At 39.9% G+C, this 19,512-nt stretch overlaps 1 protein-coding gene across 1 annotated transcript in view; it reads right to left on the bottom strand.

Annotated features, from left to right (window-relative positions):
* The window catches only part of LOC311034136 (uncharacterized protein), a gene marked incomplete at its 5' end in the record, with an annotated part of 210,172 nt that overhangs the window by 82,799 nt on the left and 107,861 nt on the right, over positions 1-19,512 (bottom strand). The window contains 4 exons of the mRNA XM_084041883.1: positions 4,827-5,000; positions 7,404-9,225; positions 9,874-9,891; positions 14,261-14,380. Of these exons, the coding sequence (XP_083898009.1) occupies positions 4,827-5,000; positions 7,404-9,225; positions 9,874-9,891; positions 14,261-14,380 (2,134 nt within the window). The remainder of the gene's footprint in view (positions 1-4,826; positions 5,001-7,403; positions 9,226-9,873; positions 9,892-14,260; positions 14,381-19,512) is intronic.

Below are 19,512 nucleotides of genomic sequence, written 5' to 3'. Positions count from 1 at the left end.
CTTCCCATATAGGCCACGCCCATTTGCGTCAGGATAGATTTTCCGCCATTTTGAATTTTCTTCAAAACACACTTTTTGCTCCTTTTCCTTCAATTTTTTTCCAAATCTCACACAAATCGGTACACGTGATCTATGGACCCATGCGATAAACCTATCCAAGCGGAATTTTGATAGTCCGTACCGTCCGTCCGTAAATGGCTTCCAAAGTTAGCGGGAGGGGCCCGTTTGACCAAAAATGCCATAAATCACGAACGAAACGTCCGGTCAATCCCAAATTTGAATCACATGTCGAGGGTGGTATACTAAACCAATCCCCAAAAGCATTTCTACTTTGATCCATAGGGGGCGCCACGAATGCTCGAAATGTAACCGTTTGATGCAAAAACCTTATTTTGGGGGGATCGATCCTCTCAAAATGAAACGCAAGCCATCTCAGGAGTGACGACACAATGTAATTGGCGCAGCCTCCGACGTTATTCCTCCCAGCGTATTCCTCGAGTCCCGGCGGCCGCGACCCGCGACCGGCGTCGGCGCAACCACACTCTGCAATTTCCCCGGAATTGCGACGCGTCTAGTTAGTGTGGTTGCCCAACAGGGCAACCAGACTATTGTTATTGATAAACTTAGATAAGCAATACTTTCAGACGCATCTCCTCCCACAGTTTTTATCCCCTAATGTTGTGCCATATATCAAAATGACCGTCTAAATCGGGAATCGTGCGCTTGTATTTTGCTAAGAGATTGGTTAAATAGTTTAATTGATATTGATTTATTAGTGCATTAAATTCCCCCCTTCCACTTTAATGTAAAAGTGAAAAAACTCAAATTCAAGTATTTTTTTCTCAGAAACCGTAAGAGCTAGAGTTATCAGATTTGGAGGGATAATTCATAATATTGTCCGAAATTATTGAAAAAAATATCACACCATTCGGCCTCATGGTGGCGCTATAACAGCCCCCTTTACGTTTTGGCCTGTAACTCTTGAACCGTAGGTCCGAAAATCAAAATTTCTTTTCACCTGGATTCCTTGGGTCACTACGCATCTCCCCATATAGGCCACGCCCATTTGCGTCAGGATAGATTTTTTGATATTGATTTATTTGTGCATTAAATTTCCCCATCCACTTTAATGGGAATTGCAAAAACTCCCATTCAAGTATTTTTTTCTCGGAAACCGTAAGGGCTACAGTTACAAGATTTGGAGGGGAGGTTAATAGTTTTTTGCGAAATTATTATGAAAAGAATCACACCAATCGGCCACATGGTGGCGCTATAACAGCCCACTTTACCTTTTGGCCTTTAACTCTTGAACCGTAGGTCGTAAAATCAAAATTTCTTTTTCCCTAGATTCCTTGGGTCATTACGCAGCTCCCCATATAGGCCACGCCCATTTGCGTCAGGATAGATTTTCCGCCATTTTGAATTTTCTTCAAAACACACTTTTTGCTCCTTTTCCTACAATGTTTTTCCAAATCTCACACAAATCGGTACACGTGATCTATGGACCCCTGCGATAAACCTGTCCAGACGACATTATGATAGTCCGACCGGCGTCAGCGCAACCACACTTTGCAATTTCCCCGGAATTGCGACGCGTCTAGTTTATTTATTTATAGATAAACTTTTTTTCAGACGCATCTCCTCCCAGAGTTTTTATCCCCTAATGTTGTGCCATATATCAAAATGACCGTCTTGAACGGGAATCGTGCGCTTGTATAGGGCTAAGAGATTGGTTGAATAGTTTAATTGATATTAATTTATTAGTGCCATTAAATGTCCCCATCCACTTTAATGGAAAAGTGAAAAAACTCAAATTCAAGTATTTTTTTCTCAGAAACCGTAAGAGCTAGAGTTATCAGATTTGGAGGGATAATTCATAATATTGTCCGAAATAATTGAAAAAAATATCACACCATTCGGCCTCATGGTGGCGCTATAACAGCCCCCTTTACGTTTTGGCCCGTAACTCTTGAACCGTAGGTCCGAAAATCAAAATTTCTTTTCACCTGGATTCCTTGGGTCACTACGCATCTCCCCATATAGGCCACGCCCATTTGCGTCAGGATAGATTTTTTGATATTGATTTATTTCTGCATTAAATTTCCCCATCCACTTTAATGGGAATTGCAAAAACTCCCATTCAAGTATTTTTTTCTCGGAAACCGTAAGGGCTACAGTTACAAGATTTGGACGGGAGGTTAATAGTTTTTTGCGAAATTATTATGAAAATAATCACACCAGTCGGCCACATGGTGGCGCTATAACAGCCCACTTTACCTTTTGGCCTATAACTCTTGAACCGTAGGTCGTAAAATCAAAATTTCTTTTTCCCTGGATTCCTTGGGTCATTACGCATCTCCCCATATAGGCCACGCCCATTTGCGTCAGGATAGATTTTCCGCCATTTTGAATTTTCTTCAAAACACACTTTTTGCTCCTTTTCCTACAATTTTTTTCCAAATCTCACACAAATCGGTACACATGATCTCTGAGCCCATGCGGTAAACATATCCAAACGGCATTTTCATAGACCTTACCGTTCGTCCGTAAATGGCTTCCAAAGTTAGCGGGAGGGGCCCGTTTTACCAAAAATGCCAGAAATCACGAACGAAACGTCCGGTCAATCCCAAATTCAAATCACATGTCGAGGGTGGTTTACTCAACAAATTCCCAAAAGCATTTCCACTTTGACCCATAGGGGGCGCCACAAATGCGCAAAATGTAACCGTTTGATGCAAAAACATTATTTCGGGGTGGATCGATCCTTTCAAAATGAGACGCAAGCGATCTCATGAGAGACGTGACAATGTAATTGGCGCAGCCTCCGACGTTATTCCTCCCGGCCTATTCCTCGAGTCCCGGCGGCCGCGACCCGCGACCGGCGTCGGCGCAACCACACTCTGCAATTTCCCCGGAATTGCGACGCGTCTAGTTATAGTTCCTGATCTACAAGCTGATCCTGTTTTCATATTGTATTACATTTTATTACTATATGTTGCTGTAAAACATATTTTGTTACATTGTATTCCTATCTAACTACATATTCTATAAAACTCTGTCTACATTGTTTTCCTCAGTGGGTTCAGTAATTGATCTGAACTTACACAGGAATATGATCATTACCATGTGAACACACTCATGAACAACATTGTTCACTTTTCACAAATGTAAGAAGTTTAAATATGAACTAAATATATATAAATACAAAGCATGAAGTACCTGTCTAGCCACTGGAACATGAAACAAGGGAATGGCTGCACTAACCAACATGGACTCAGTCTAAATCTACTCACTTGACAGTCTCTAGTCCAGCTGAGAGCAGTGTCTGTACAGCATCTCCTCCTGGGTGGTTACAGCTGAGGTCCACATGCTTCAGATGGGAGGGGTTGAGGGCCACAGCTGAAGCCAGAGAAGAACAGCCTTCCTCTGTGATCCCACAGCCTGACAACCTGCAGAGAAATAAACACTTTAACAAACTGCTGTTGGTGTTCATGAAGTACAGATCCACACAGAGAAGAAAACATGATTTACCTCAGGGTCTGCAGGTGACAATGTGGACTCTTCACTCCAACGCAGAGAAGTTCAATTCCAGAATCCAGAATTCTGTTCCAACTCACGTCTAATTCTCTCAAATGAGAAGGATTGGAGCTGAGAGCCGAGGCCAGAACTTCACAGCAACTCTGTGACAACCAGCAGTTATTCAGTCTGAATGGAAAAAATAACAAAAACAAAAATCTGTAAACAGCAACAGGTTGACAACAGATGAACAGGTCAGGTGTGTGTGTGTGTGTGTGTGTGTGTGTGTGTGTGTGTGTGTGTGTGTGTGTGTGTGTGTGTGTGTGTGTGTGTGTGTGTGTGTGTGTGTGTGTGTGTGTGTTTCTGCTACACGGCTGTTAATAGATTAACAGAGAACCATGGTGCCATTTTCCAATGCAACCAGTGGGGTTGCCATTTAGTCAAACAACAATAAATCAAATGAAATGGCTCCTACATTTACTTAAGTAAAATGTTTAATACAGAACTTTTACTAGTTTAGTATTGCTGTATTATTGTATTACTGTATTACTGTATTGTGGTATTGCTACTTTTACTTAGTAAAACATAATATTCTTTCCACACTGACAGACAGACACATGTTACTCTGTGTCTGAATATAAATGTGAATCCACTCAAACAACAGACTTACACTTGAGATTGAACTGAGAAAATCTGCTTTCTGCTAAAATGTTCTTATTTCATGGAACAATCTACAACTCATGATAAACATTAATGCCCCAATATCCTTTATTTAATAACCTGCTCTTACATCTCTCTACCTCACTATGTCACTGTTTTAACTTACTAGTTTTCTGTTCTGTCTTATTGTGTTGTTACTGTGTTTTATATCTGTACATATCTATTATTGTGTGTGTGTGTGTGTGTGTGTGTGTGTGTGTGTGTGTGTGTGTGTGTGTGTGTGTGTGTGTGTGTGTGTGTGTGTGTGTGTGTGTGTGTGTGTGTGTGTATGTGTGTAATGTCAGCTACATTGTAAATGAGGGTAAACCTCAAAGCTCTTTGAGAATAAATAAAGGTTTCAATCAGTTTAAGTGTCAGAGGCTCAACATGTAAAAATACAAATTGCAGTGATTGTGGGTGAATGCATGTAAGTGTTAATTGTAATTGTAACATGTACATACTATAGTCACTGTACCTTATCATTATTCTAGTCAATGTGTTACTATGTCAACCTTATTCACAATAATCAAAATAAGTATCAACACAGTATTCATATTATAATATTATACTGTAATTCACTGATGAAAATAATTCATGTAAATTCATCTGACCTTAGAGTCACCAATCTACAGTGTGGGCTCTTCAGTGCAGCTTCCAGCAGAGACAGCAGGTCCAGGTCCAGTTCGTTAGAACTTAAGTCCAGGTGGCGTAGATGGGATGGATTAGAACTGAGAGCTGAAGCCACAACTTCAATCTGTTCCTTCTGGAGGTCACAGCCAACAAGTCTGTAATGACAGATTAAATGTCAAATCAGAGATGATCAAAACAGATCAGTCACAGTTCACTGTGAAGGAAGTAAACTAAGAGATCTTCTATCTATGTAGTTCTCCAGACATTAACAGGATGTCAGTAAGAACAGAGAACTAAGTTAAAGCATGTAACTTACATTGATGTATTTAGTAACTTGGTAATTCATCATTAAAGTGAGTAAACAAGTAATGACCATTGTTTAAAACAGTGATTCTCAAACGTTTTCATGTCAAGGACCCCCAAAATGATATGTATTTGGCTGCGGACCCCCCCCCCCCATCTCAAACATATTTTGTGCCAGGTTTTTTTTCAAAAAATAGCAGATCTACAAGCTCATAGCGCGGCACCGAGTGCCGCGCTATGAGCTTGTACTGTAGATCTGCTATTTTTGAATAGCCAAACTATAAAACATGGTTAAAGTGGTTAACATGATTGTGACACTATATGTTGCTGGGGACCCCCTGGTACCCCTCCAAGGACCCCTAGGGGTCGTCAGACCCCACTTTGAGAACCAAGGATTTAGATATCATGTTATATAGACAGATTCCAGGTTCATTTGTAGATCTGGTATCCTATAGTGTGTTTAGTTTCAATGTACAGATTATTTATGTTTTTATATTCTAGTGTTTAGACTGATGATAGGTTCATGGTTTACCTGTGATCATAGATTACTGTTTCTATACATGTGATGTATTACCTTGTGTTTACCTGATTACTGTAAATCACTCTGCATTAAGAGTATCTGATAAATGACTACATTGCAGTGGTGGAAAAATGTTTTACTTAAGTAAAAGTATCAATACTACAATGTAGAAGTATTCTGTTACAAGTACACAACGCATCGCGATGCGATGCGTTGCGTTGTGAGCTTGTAGATCGGCTATTTTCAATTTTTTCAAATAGCCTAGGTATGAAATAGGGCTGAATTGGTTAATGTATGTTTTATAATGTAATAATTTATATCTGCAAAGTAACTAGTAAATAAAGTTTTCAAATAATTGTAAAAGTACAATATTTGCCTCTGACATGTAGTGGGGTAGAAGTAAAAGTATAGACAATTATAAATACTCCAGTAAAATAAAAGTATTCCACGGGGTCCCCAGCAAAATGAGTTAATATAGTGTCACAATCATTTTTAACCACTTAACCATATTTTATAGTTTGGCTATTCAAAAAATAGTAAATATACAAGCTCATTCTTTATAAGCTCATTTTTTATAATCTCATAGTGCGGCACTGAGTGCCGCGCTATGAGCTTATAAAAAAATGGTTTAACCACTGTAACCCTACATCAGCTCTTTGAAAATATCCGATCTACAAGCACATTGTGAGCTTGTAGATTGACTATTAAAAATAAAATAAAAAACGTTTTTTTAAAGAAAAAAAAAGTGGGATATTTAGAAACATATTAAAATAAATCTTGTATGGGGGTCCCTGGCAAAATATTTTCAGATGGGGGTCTGTGGCCAAATATGTAATAATTTATATTCATACGGTTCATTCATTTGGGGTCCTTGACATGAAAAAGTTTCCGAACTGCTGATAGACATAAACACAGCAGAATGAACCACCAGTGTGACCAATCAGTGTCTTTTATAATGTGATGATTCTCTGTCCCTCTCTCTCTCTCCATCCCCCTCCCCCTGTGTGTGTGTGTGTGTGTGTGTGTGTGTGTGTGTGTGTGTGTGTGTGTGTGTGTGTGTGTGTGTGTGTGTGGGTGGGTGGGTGTGTGTGTGTGTGTGTGTGTGTGTGTGGGGGTGGGTGTGTGTGTGTAGCCTGATCGCCAGAGAATTAGTATACATTGCACGGATTTGTGCACATCATTCCGTGCATAGTCGCCTAGAAACCCCCAAATTCCGTGCATATGTACGGGGAGTCCCACGGTGGGCGTAACCAGTCGCAACCCGGAAAAACCAGGAAGTAGAGCAGTCCCCACAACAAAAATTACGATTCTGTGCCTATCGGTACGTAACTCAAACGCCGCTGAGTAGGCTCAAGGGAATGTCGCAATGTTCAGGACGGCAACTCGCTCGCTTTAGCTCGCTCGGTGGTCCTTCACACGGCGACAATTCCCTTGAGACTGCGCGCCTCCGAAATGGTTTAGTCACAATGGGGGAGATGCGAGGCGGCTATGCACGGAATTTGTGGTTTTCCAGTAGTCTATGCACGGATTTTGAGAAACGTTGAAAAACGTTCAATGAGAACGTTTCCTCTGGCGATCGGGTTGGTGTGTGTGTGTGTGTGTGTGTGTGTGTGTGTGTGTGTGTGTGTGTGTGTGTGTGTGTGTGTGTGTTTATTATTAGTATATTTATTTTGAATGTATGTATGAAGATGAGTGAAAGTTACTATAACATGTTGACATTCAGATGAATACTAACCTGGCTGTTGTGCAGTTCCTCACAGCTGGGACCAGTCTCCATTGCCCCACCCCTTTGAATGTGTATTTGTTCAGGTCCAACACCTCCAGAACCTCCTCTGACATCAGCAGCATGGAGGCCAGAGCTGAACACTGGGTCTCAGAGAGTGTCTTCCCTGATCTGTTCTCTGACTCCAGGAACTGTTGAATCCCTTGACTTACTGAGGAGTCCTTCATCTCCATCAGACAGTGGAAGATGTTGATACATCTGTCTGGAGAGATCTTGTCATCGTCCATCTCCTTCAGGTTGTTGATGGCTCTCTGGATCTCCTCTGGACTGTTCTCTGTCTGACCCAGCAGGCCTCCTAACAGAGTCTGGTTGGAGTCCAGGGAGAGACCATGAAGGAAGCGGACAAAGAGGTCCAGCTGACCACTCTCACTCTGCAGGCTTTTTTTCATTGCAGCCTTCAGGAAGTCAGACAGGGAACTGTCACTGTTGTAATCATCATCTTCCAGAAAGGTCTTCAGGACCTTCATGTTCCTCTGTGTGAAACAGTGGAACAGGTAGACTGCAGCCAGAAACTCCTGGATGCTCAGATGAACAAAGCAGTAGACCGTTTGGAGGAAGAACACATCGTCTTCTCTGAAGAACGTTGTGCAAAAGCCTGAGCAGAGCAAGTCCTTGTTCACATCAAGACCACACGCTTTCAGGTCTTTCTGGTAGAAAATGATGTTGCCTTTGTCCAGTTGGTCAAACGCCAGCCTGCCCAGCTTCAGAAGAACTTCTCCTGCATCCTTTATGAGCGTCTCTTTGTCTGCCTCATCTACTGCAGGATTCTTCATCTTCTCCCGCCGGGTCTCACCTATCAGGAAGTAGCAGAACATCTCAACCAGGGTTTTGGGCAGCTTGTCTGTCATCCCCATGTTCTGCACAACGATAGCAAGGATCCAACAGAAGACTGGGATTTCACACATGGTGTGGAGGATCTTTGTTTCCTTGATGTGTGAGTAGATTGAGCTGGCCTGGTTCTCATCTCTGAACGTCTTCATGAAGAATTCCTTCTTCTGGTCATCTCTGATGAACCCTCGTACTTCTGTCATCCTGTTAACAAACTCCTTAGGGATCTGATTGGCTGCTGCAGGTCGTGAGGTTATCCAGATGTGAGCAGAGGGGAGCAGCTCCCCTTTGAGGAGATTTAGAAGCAAAACTTCCACTGGGTACGAATTGGAAGCGTTAATGGAGCTAAAAGTTGTATTGAAATCGAGCTGGAAATTTTTCTCATCATATCCATCCATAACAAACATAACTTTGAAGGGGCTGTTGTTGTAGTCTACTGACTTCTGCAATTCGTTGAAGATGTGATTAAGAACGTCTTCCTCAATAAATCTGGTTTCCTTGATGCATGTGTGAATTAGCTTTGCCAAACTAAACTTTTGTCCTTTGAGCAGATTTAACTGGCGGAACTTGAGCGGGAACACAAGGTGTGGATCTTGGGGAAAACATTTCTTGGCCCAGTCAAACATAAATTTGTGTACGAGGAACGTTTTGCCAATTCCTGCACAGCCAACGGTCAGCACTGTTCTTTTGTTTCTTCCAGAAGAGTCTTTGAACATTTCACTGAGATGGATTTCTTTTTCCTCTCCTGCCTTCTTCATCTCCATCTGTCTGACCTCATGATGTCTGTGGATGTCTGTGACTTTGATGTCTACATTGTAGAGCGGGATGAAGATGTTTTCAAACATGATCTCAGGCTGTGTGCCCAGTTTTACATTCAGATATGTAGTGTCCATGTTGAGTTGAAGCTGGTCTTCATAGTCAGTGATATGAAGATTCTCCAACAGACCTGTAGTGAACAAAGCAATGCTATGTTTAACAGCCTTGTCCAGAGAGAGAGAGAGAGAGAGAGAGAGAGAGAGAGACACCCCCCCCCTCCCCACACACACACACACACACACACACACACACACACACACACACACACACACACACACACACACACACACACACACACACACACACACACACACACACACACACACACACCAGTTTAACAATAACACAATAAAACATTTTCCATTTCAGTCATTGTTGACTAGTTCAACAGAGATGACAACTCACTGGAGTCTCTGTTATTATAAGTAGTAAATGAAACATAAGAGACAGATCTCTTTCTCAGAGGCTCTTTTTATGGTTGCTGCCAATTAATCATGATTGTTTCCCCAATATCAATCTATAAAACACTTAGGAATATTTACATTGAAAACTAAAGTAAAAGGTTAGTGCTGTGAAGAGATGGACCCTTCTAGACGTTAGTGAACAACTCTATTGGAATAACTTTGTCTATTTGTGTAACGTTTCTGTACTGACCTTAGAATAATGTTTTACACACACACACACACACACACACACACACACACACACACACACACACACACACACACACACACACACACACACACACACACACACACACTCACACACACAGACTTACCTCTTAGTTTGTTTCGTTCTGTAAAAGTAGTGTGAGACAGTGATTGGTCAGTTTCATTTTGATTTAGACAATTAGATTTTTGTTATCAATATAGATACATATATTAATATAGATGTATTATCATTATAGACACATAGATGGATTTATATTAATATATCATTATAGACACATAGATGTATGGTTGATATTGATATAGATTTAGTATCATTATAGACACATAGATGTATGATTCATATTGATATAGATTTAGTATCATTATAGATACTGTGGCAAACCAGGGGAAACAGCCAGGCCTATTCCACAGAGAGGGGGGGGGCGTATGTTTTAGAGGCGAGAGGCGAGTGTATTACTCTGTCCAGGTATTGCACCCTGGCAATGGACTCACCTGCAGCCAGTCAGGCAATCAAGAGAAGCCTTTAAATAACCGGCTCCCAAGTAGAGGGTAGCACGGGTCTGCCCGGAACCGAAGACCTGAGCCCTGAACCAAGAAGGTTCGGTGTCAAAATATTGACTTGTCCCTCGGGCCCCGGTCGGATCATTTCCAGTTGCCACAGGTCTCGGTCGGATCCATTTGAAATGGATTGACCCGTATGGACCCGACGACCAGCTTTTTATTATTATTACCAGGTGCTCGAAGAGCTGGGACATAGTCCGACACCTAAGTGACACCCAAGTGTCATTGGCTGTCCTGGCTGTCCTTCACTCCTTTAAGCCAATGGCGACACGAATGGGGAGACGGCCCGCCCCCCGCAGTAACCGTGCTCCGCTGCGCTCCCCTCATTCACACTGCAACAGTTGTTGCAGACAGTGCAAGTTTTACTGCAGCCTCAGGCAGGAGGGTTAGCCTAAATGCTAGCGTGCTTCATTAGACCTAGTTTGGCTATTAAGTTATTATTATATTTGGCCATGTTCACACTGACTTCAATCTTCGCTATTGTTGGGAAGACCCCTGTGGTGTCAAAAAATGTTGCCACCACTTATATAAAAAATCACACCTGTGTGAAGGTAGCGGCGCCTTTGATATATTTTGTCATAGATATGTGTTTCTACTAGAGAAACAATATTAAATCTCTGTAAATTTATTTCAAGGCTTCCAGTGGCACTAAATAGTGCCATTGGAAGCGAATCACCAAATGCATTCCAAGGTAAGTGGCAAAAACTGATCTGTCATAGATAGAGTGGGTACCTAAAAAATAAACTTTGTGTGTGCGTGTGTATAAATATGGTACCAGAAAGATATGAATGTGTTATGAAATAATCTATACAATTTATAAGCCGTACCCAGAGTGTTTATGTTCCGGACTTTTACAGTTTATATAAACCATCTAATTTTGTATTCATGATATAATATTGATGTCATGAATAGTTCCCTTGCCTGACCAATCAGAACGTTGACGGGCCTGACCAATCAGAACGTTGACGGAAAAGCCAGGTATAGAGCAGGACCATCGCCGTTAAAAATACATACAAAAAAAGAAGGGGGAAAAGCATGAGAAAATAAAAATATATACAAAAAAAACATGAGAAAATAAAAATATATACAAAAAAAAACATGAGGAAATAAAAAATAAACCTTGACATCATAGTGATGTCATGAATAGTCCCCTTGCCTGACAAATCAGAACCTTGACGGGCCTGACCAATCAGAACCTTGGCGAGCCTGACCAATCAGAACGTTGACGGACCTGACCAATCAGAACCTTGGCGAGCCTGACCAATCAGAACGTTGACGCAAAAGCCAGGTATAGAGGGCTAAGAGCGGCTAGCGCCGCTAAAAACATTATAGCGTTTAGCGTCACAGAGAAACAAGCAATCCGAAAAACAAGTAATCAGGTCTATGAAAACAATCACACACACACACACACACACACACACACACACACACACACACACACACACACACACACACACACACACACACACACACACACACACACACACACACACACACACACACACACGCACACACACACACACACACAGAGCACCTGGTAGAATATGACTTCAAGTCATTTCTTTCTTGTTATTATATTAATCTCTTTAACCTTCCTAACCTAAAATGAGACATATGCGTAATTACGCTCCCAAATCAATACCGTCTGTTTTCGCATATTGAATGAGCCCCGTTTCAACAGCCGATTGAAACATTTGGGTTCGAGTCCCATTTTTTGGACCCGTGCTACCCTCTACTTGACCCGCTTGTTGAGTCAGTTTGGAGGAGTGAGGAAGCAGGCAACGTTACGTCACTCTGTTCCACGTAGAGGATAGTAGGAAGGACATCTTGCAAGTGAGTACAAGACTAACTTGGAAGCACCTTGGATCTGCTTATACTGGTTTGTCTCTCTCCCTCCCCTCTAGGCCGACTGATCTCCAACACCACCATGACCATAATAGTCTCTGATCTCTCTCTCTGCTCTGCCCACTGGACAGCAGAGCCCCCACCTGTGTGTATCTTAGGTTAAAGGCCAAAGCCCCGGACCAGAGGATTCGGTTGTTATTTTGCCCCATTGCTCCTTTCCCTCACTGTTTTATTAGAAGACAATTTAAGTTACAATTACATCTGAGCCTCTTATTTTACTGTGAATCGTGCCTTTTCTCCCCCTGGGTTGCCACAATACATATATTATATTAATATATATTTATCATCATTATAGATACATATATTATATTAATATATATTTATCATCATTATAGATACATATATTATATTAATATAGATGTATTATCATTATAGATACATAGATTATATTAATATATATTTATCATCATTATAGATACATATATTATATTAATATATATTTATCATCATTATAGATACATATATTATATTAATATATATTTATCATCATTATAGATACATATATTATATTAATATATATTTATCATCATTATAGATACATATATTATATTAATATATATTTATCATCATTATAGATACATATATTATATTAATATAGATTTATTATCATTATAGATACATATATTATATTAATATATATTTATCATCATTATAGATACATATATTATATTAATATATATTTATCATCATTATAGATACATATATTATATTAATATATATTTATCATCATTATAGATACATATATTATATTAATATATATTTATCATCATTATAGATACATATATTATATTAATATATATTTATCATCATTATAGATACATATATTATATTAATATATATTTATCATCATTATAGATACATATATTATATTAATATAGATGTATTATCATTATAGATACATATATTATATTAATATATATTTATCATCATTATAGATACATATATTATATTAATATATATTTATCATCATTATAGATACATATATTATATTAATATATATTTATCATCATTATAGATACATATATTATATTAATATATATTTATCATCATTATAGATACATATATTATATTAATATAGATGTATTATCATTATAGATACATATATTATATTAATATATATTTATCATCATTATAGATACATATATTATATTAATATAGATGTATTATCATTATAGATACATATATTATATTAATATATATTTATCATCATTATAGATACATATATTATATTAATATAGATTTATTATCATTATAGATACATATATTATATTAATATATATTTATCATCATTATAGATACATATATTATATTAATATAGATGTATTATCATTATAGATACATATATTATATTAATATATATTTATCATCATTATAGATACATATATTATATTAATATATATTTATCATCATTATAGATACATATATTATATTAATATATATTTATCATCATTATAGATACATATATTATATTAATATAGATGTATTATCATTATAGATACATATATTATATTAATATATATTTATCATCATTATAGATACATATATTATATTAATATAGATGTATTATCATTATAGATACATATATTATATTAATATAGATGTATTATCATTATAGATACATATATTATATTAATATATATTTATCATCATTATAGATACATATATTATATTAATATATATTTATCATCATTATAGATACATATATTATATTAATATATATTTATCATCATTATAGATACATATATTATATTAATATATATTTATCATCATTATAGATACATATATTATATTAATATAGATGTATTATCATTATAGATACATATATTATATTAATATATATTTATCATCATTATAGATACATATATTATATTAATATAGATGTATTATCATTATAGATACATATATTATATTAATATAGATGTATTATCATTATAGATACATATATTATATTAATATAGATGTATTATCATTATAGATACATATATTATATTAATATAGATGGTAAATTAAGTCAGGAAACAGACTTACTAGTTGTCTTGTTCCAGTATAAAGCTACCAGTGCTGCGGTCACCATGACGACAGTAACAACCATCCCTGTTCTTCCTCTGCTTCCTGTAGTTGGTCCTTTCTCTGTAGGAATGTTACTCTCTGAAAGACATGATGATAATAATAATATTATTATATGTAGGAATGTCCTCTCTGAAAGACATGAAGAAGAAGAAGAAGAAGAAGAAGAAGAAGAAGAAGAAGAAGAAGAAGAAGAAGAAGAAGAAGAAGAAGAAGAAGAAGAAGAAGAAGAAGAAGAAGAAGAAGAAGAAGAAGAAGAGACATAATAATAATAAATATGCAAGCAGCAATACGGGGGCCAAGCAATAAAATATGTAAAATGCACAATAAGCCATATAATAGTTTGATCTCTGTATTGTTTTCTTGTAATGCAGATTTCAGATTTGCATAAAGAATTCAGTTATGACAAGTTTGGCAATGTTTGTACTTCATCTAGTGAAGGATTGTAGTATTACTAGAAGCTCGCCCCCGCTGCGCGGGGGCTCGCGTCTAGCCCGCGGCCACGCCCACGTAGCGCCCGCGGCCACTTGGCAGCTCATGTAAGTGGCGTAGCGTCCTGAGGGCCAGTGGGGCCGTGGCTCGGTCAGTGAAGACCCTGTAGTGCGGATGATATGTGGCATAGAGGGGCAGATTGTAAATCCCCAGAGGAAACATCTGTGGGCTACCATTGGTTCAGCGATGTGTGCGGTCGCCCTGCGGCCCCTCCTCCTCCACCAATGTGCAGTATTGAGAGCCCTGACGTCACAACAATTGGAGCGATGGGCACTGCACTCTGGTTGGTTAGGGTACACCTAGGGCCCAGGTAGAACCCAGTTAAAGCCTGCATGGGCAAACCCAGTTAGGACCCGCCTTGGTCCCACATAAACATGGCTAGTTGGGGCCCACCTAAGGGCCAGGTAGAAGCTACTTATAGCCTGCATGGGCATCGCAGTTGGGACTGAAGTGGATGCCGCTGACATTGCTGACATGGGGTCCATATGGTTTAGCCCACCTTGAAACCATATGGGAACTACGCTGGCATGCAGGCTGGAATGCAAACGCTGCATCATACCTGTAGTGTGTAGTTTGATGTTGTGTGTGTAGCAGATATACCTGCAGTGTGTAGATCAATGTCCATATGAAAGTCAATGGCCAGCTGTTTGTTTGTTCTCCAGCAGAGTTTCTAGTGTCTCTGTCTCTCTCTGGAAGAGGTTGCACATGAACTCTGCAGCCGCACTGAGACGCTCCAACACAAACACTCTGACATTAGGCTGCTTCACACAACAAACATCAGCACCACGCTGCTGTTTGTCCAAAAGACACAATATCTCCTCTCCCACCGACGTCATGTGTTCATTTATCGACAGCCGTACAGACTCCTTTTGACACATTTTACCTCGTTTATCCAGCTCTCACTGACTCTCCACATCGGGCTGTTATAGCGCCACCATGAGGCTGATTAGAGAAATCTCAAGTGGAATTTCTTCCTCGGCATAGTGGGAATGTGGGTGCAAAGTTGCACGGAAAGTGCATGCTGTGTTCATAATGTGAGGCATTTTGGTCCAAACGGAGCAGTCCTGCAGACTGGAAGCGATTGTTGCCAATCAGGATGGAATATGAAAAATCTGAAAGGGCTTTTTTTTTAATGACTGTGGAGATACTGTGTACCGATTTGCGTGATGTTTGGGCAAAATATGTAGGAGTACTGTGAGAAAAGGTGTTTAGCAAAAAGCGGCCTCCTGGTGGCACTGTAACAGGGCCATGTGAAAGAAATAGGGCAGAGGTTCTGAATTGGCATCCAGGGAGTGTGTGTGCACAGTTTCGCTGCGATCAAGTCAACGATGTGAGAGATTAGCTATCACAGACGGACGGACAGGTCTTGCGCCATGCCTTTCGGCCTGGCGGAGACAATGAAAAAACGAAAGTAAAGGAAATTACCATTTCTGCAACAAAAGTAGTCAACAAACTATACTATAAAAACATTGGCCACATTGTCAAATAATCTAAGAAAGAGGCAATCATGTAGAAAATAGCCGATCTACAAGCTTACAAAGCCTCTCAACGTGAGGCGTTTCGAGCTTGTAGATCTGCTATTTTCACAATATTGACTTGTGGAATGGAGTCAAACAAAATGGGGGGGTGGCCAGATCAATTACGTTTATTTGGGGGGGGGGGGGGGGGGGGGGCGGCCTGAAAGGGTTGATAAGCACTGCTCTAATTGGAGCGAAATTATCTGAAATTACTACATGACCATAATGCAGCCTAACATGCGTTGCACGGGGCGGTCCTGCCATTACGTTAGTTACTGTAGTTGCTGTGGAGCTATAGTTCTCCAGAAGACACACACAAACATACACCATCTACAATGGACTAACTGAGCAGCAATATTGACATTCACCACACGAACGTGCATTGTTGACAAAGTGATTGCACAGCCGCTGCAGGCATGACAACCACGTTAGCGTTAGCTACATGCCACTATCACAGCTCCCTGTCCGTCGTTGCTGCGACTGAATGTGATGGCTACAGCAAGCTCTCTGCGATGCCATTGTCTGGAGACTGCTCCTGGCATGACACGACCAATGAGAGTGAGCGCTGTCGTTGTTGCTAAGATACGGTGGCGTCACTGCCCCATAGCTTGTAGATCTCTCACACATGATTGGCGTAGGCTGCGTTGGCAGGTCTGACTGTTTGTATAAGCGATTTTGGGCTTATTTGGGTGCACTTTTGGGCTCGTTTCCATAGACCACGGCAGCGCTTATTTCTTTCCCGTGACCGATGTGGCAAAAAAAGGTGCAAAACGAACCATCCGGAAGTAAAGTGCGAGATGAAATATATAGCACTTTTTGATTATTAGAGAAGGAGACAGATGTGAAGGTGGAAAATGGAATGTAGGAGATTATATAGTTTTTCATGAGCGATTTTTGTAGCAAGTTGTGAGTGAATTGGGCCACTCCTGTGGGCGGGGGGCTGATTAGAACCATTGGGGTTTGGGAAGGAGACGCTCTCTGTTTGAGTGGAAAGATAATTAGGTTTATGTATGTTATCACCATAGCAACAGCATGTGGTTAATCAGCTTCATATTAGTGACAGTGGACATTGAGATGCTCTTCTACCACTGTGAGACGTTTGAGAGAAAAATAGCCTTTAGGTCTAAAATATGAAATAAGTAGAGCCTCCATTTTGTTTTCATAGGTTAATATCAACCCCTTAAGACCTGAGGCCGATTCTACAAAAAACAGTTTTCTGAAAAACCCTCTGTTGCTATATCAGTGGTTCTCAAACCTTTTCATGTCACCCCGAAAATTATACGCTTTGGTCGCGGACCCCCATTTCAAAATATGTTGTTCCAGGGACCCCCAGAAGCAAAGATTTGAGTTACAAATGTTCGCTTTAAAAAAATATATATTCCGATTTGCACACATGTTCACGATTTTTCAAAAATAGCAGATCTACAAGCTCATAGCACGGCACTCTGTGCCGTGCTATGAGCTTGTAGATCTGCTAACCCTAACCCTAACGTATAAAATAATCGTTATAGCTAAAAAATAAAATGACGCAGATGCGTTTCCAGTCTTAATGGGTTAAAGGTCAGGGTGCTGTTTATAAAACTTAAAGGATATTTCTCTTTAAACATGTGTTCAGGGCAGCATTAACCCTATGGGCTACATGGTCTGCAGTTCAGAGCCTCGGCCACCAGGGAGCCCCGGATGAGCAGGAATTTAATTGAGAGGAAAGAATATTGCATTTTAGTTGAGCTTTTGTACTCACTATATCTATCTATATATACAATTTGAATCCTGCGCCATGTCGGTTGTCTGTAACGTTGTATGTAGCCAGTGTGACGTCATATGACATCACGGTCGTGACATCACGATGAGACACGCCAGTGTGACGTAATCTCACGACAGCATGACATCACATCCTACCTATAAATAGGTAGGATGCACCAGTTCGACGGCTTCCATCCTCAACACAACCCACGCCGACGACCCTTTACACAAATAAACTGCTAACTTCATCTCCTGCGATTTCAACTATCTTTTCACATTGTACACCACTGCACACTCCCCACAGGTCTGCCATACCAGGTCTGAGTAATCACAAAGTGGGTTTTGGTCATTGGAGAGGTGATGCACGTCACCTCTTTCTGAAGTGGGTACTTTCAAAGCCTGCCGTGGATTTAGGAGAGCACAAAACTCTCTCTCACACTGTGAGGTGCCTGTAAGGTGGCACTGCAAAGTGAACGACGCGTCACGCTAGACGTTCGGGCCGCGTAGCGGCCCGAACGTCTATATTAATACAATTCCCTCACAATATCATACAACATCCAAAGACTAACAGAACATTCTCTTTACATCCTGTTTTGTGTTAATGTGAATGAAGCCAGATCAAAGCTCACTCATGAGAGCTAAACTTTATTACAAAGAGTGAGTGTTTGTTTCCTAACGTTGACATTGAACTGCTCTGTTGTAACACTGATTTAATGTCTTAACAGGCTCAGGCTGTCAGAGAGCTTTAGTGGGTGTAATGGTTGTTGGCAAGTGGCGACTCGCCTCTCTGGGAAATAAACTAAGTCGTCTCAGTCTGTAGAGCACTCCTGCTCTGTTCAAGGTCTTTACACACACACACACACACACACAAACACACACACACACACACACACACACACACACACACACACACACACACACACACACACACACACACACACACACACACACACACACACACACACACACACACACACACACACACACACACACACACACAGCCTGAGGGAGATACAAACTGGATCAATGCACTCATAGACATATAAAGGTAGAGGTGTCTGTATCTCATAGACATATAAAGGTAGAGGTGTCTGTATCTCATAGACATATAAAGGTAGAGGTGTCTGTATCTCATAGACATATAAAGGTAGAGGTGTCTGTATCTCATAGACATATAAAGGTAGAGGTGTCTGTATCTCATAGACATATAAAGGTAAACGCCTCCTCTGGCTCTGAGGTGTCTGTATCTCGGGCGCCATTTTGGAGAAGGCAAGCTCTCTGACTACTGACTACAGGTCACTCCAATGAACTGCAGAGGCCAATGAGGTATCTAGGTTTATATATCTATGAATGTACTGTGCAGTATCTAGGTTTATATATCTATGAATGTACTGTGTAGTATCTATGTTTATATATCTATGAATGTACTGCGTAGTATCTAGGTTTATATATCTATGAATG

The sequence above is a fragment of the Gymnoscopelus microlampas genome (assembly GCF_963454915.1).
Source record: "Gymnoscopelus microlampas genome assembly, chromosome: 18".
Taxonomy (NCBI): domain Eukaryota; kingdom Metazoa; phylum Chordata; class Actinopteri; order Myctophiformes; family Myctophidae; genus Gymnoscopelus; species Gymnoscopelus microlampas.
This window is presented reverse-complemented; position numbering and strand designations above follow the sequence as displayed.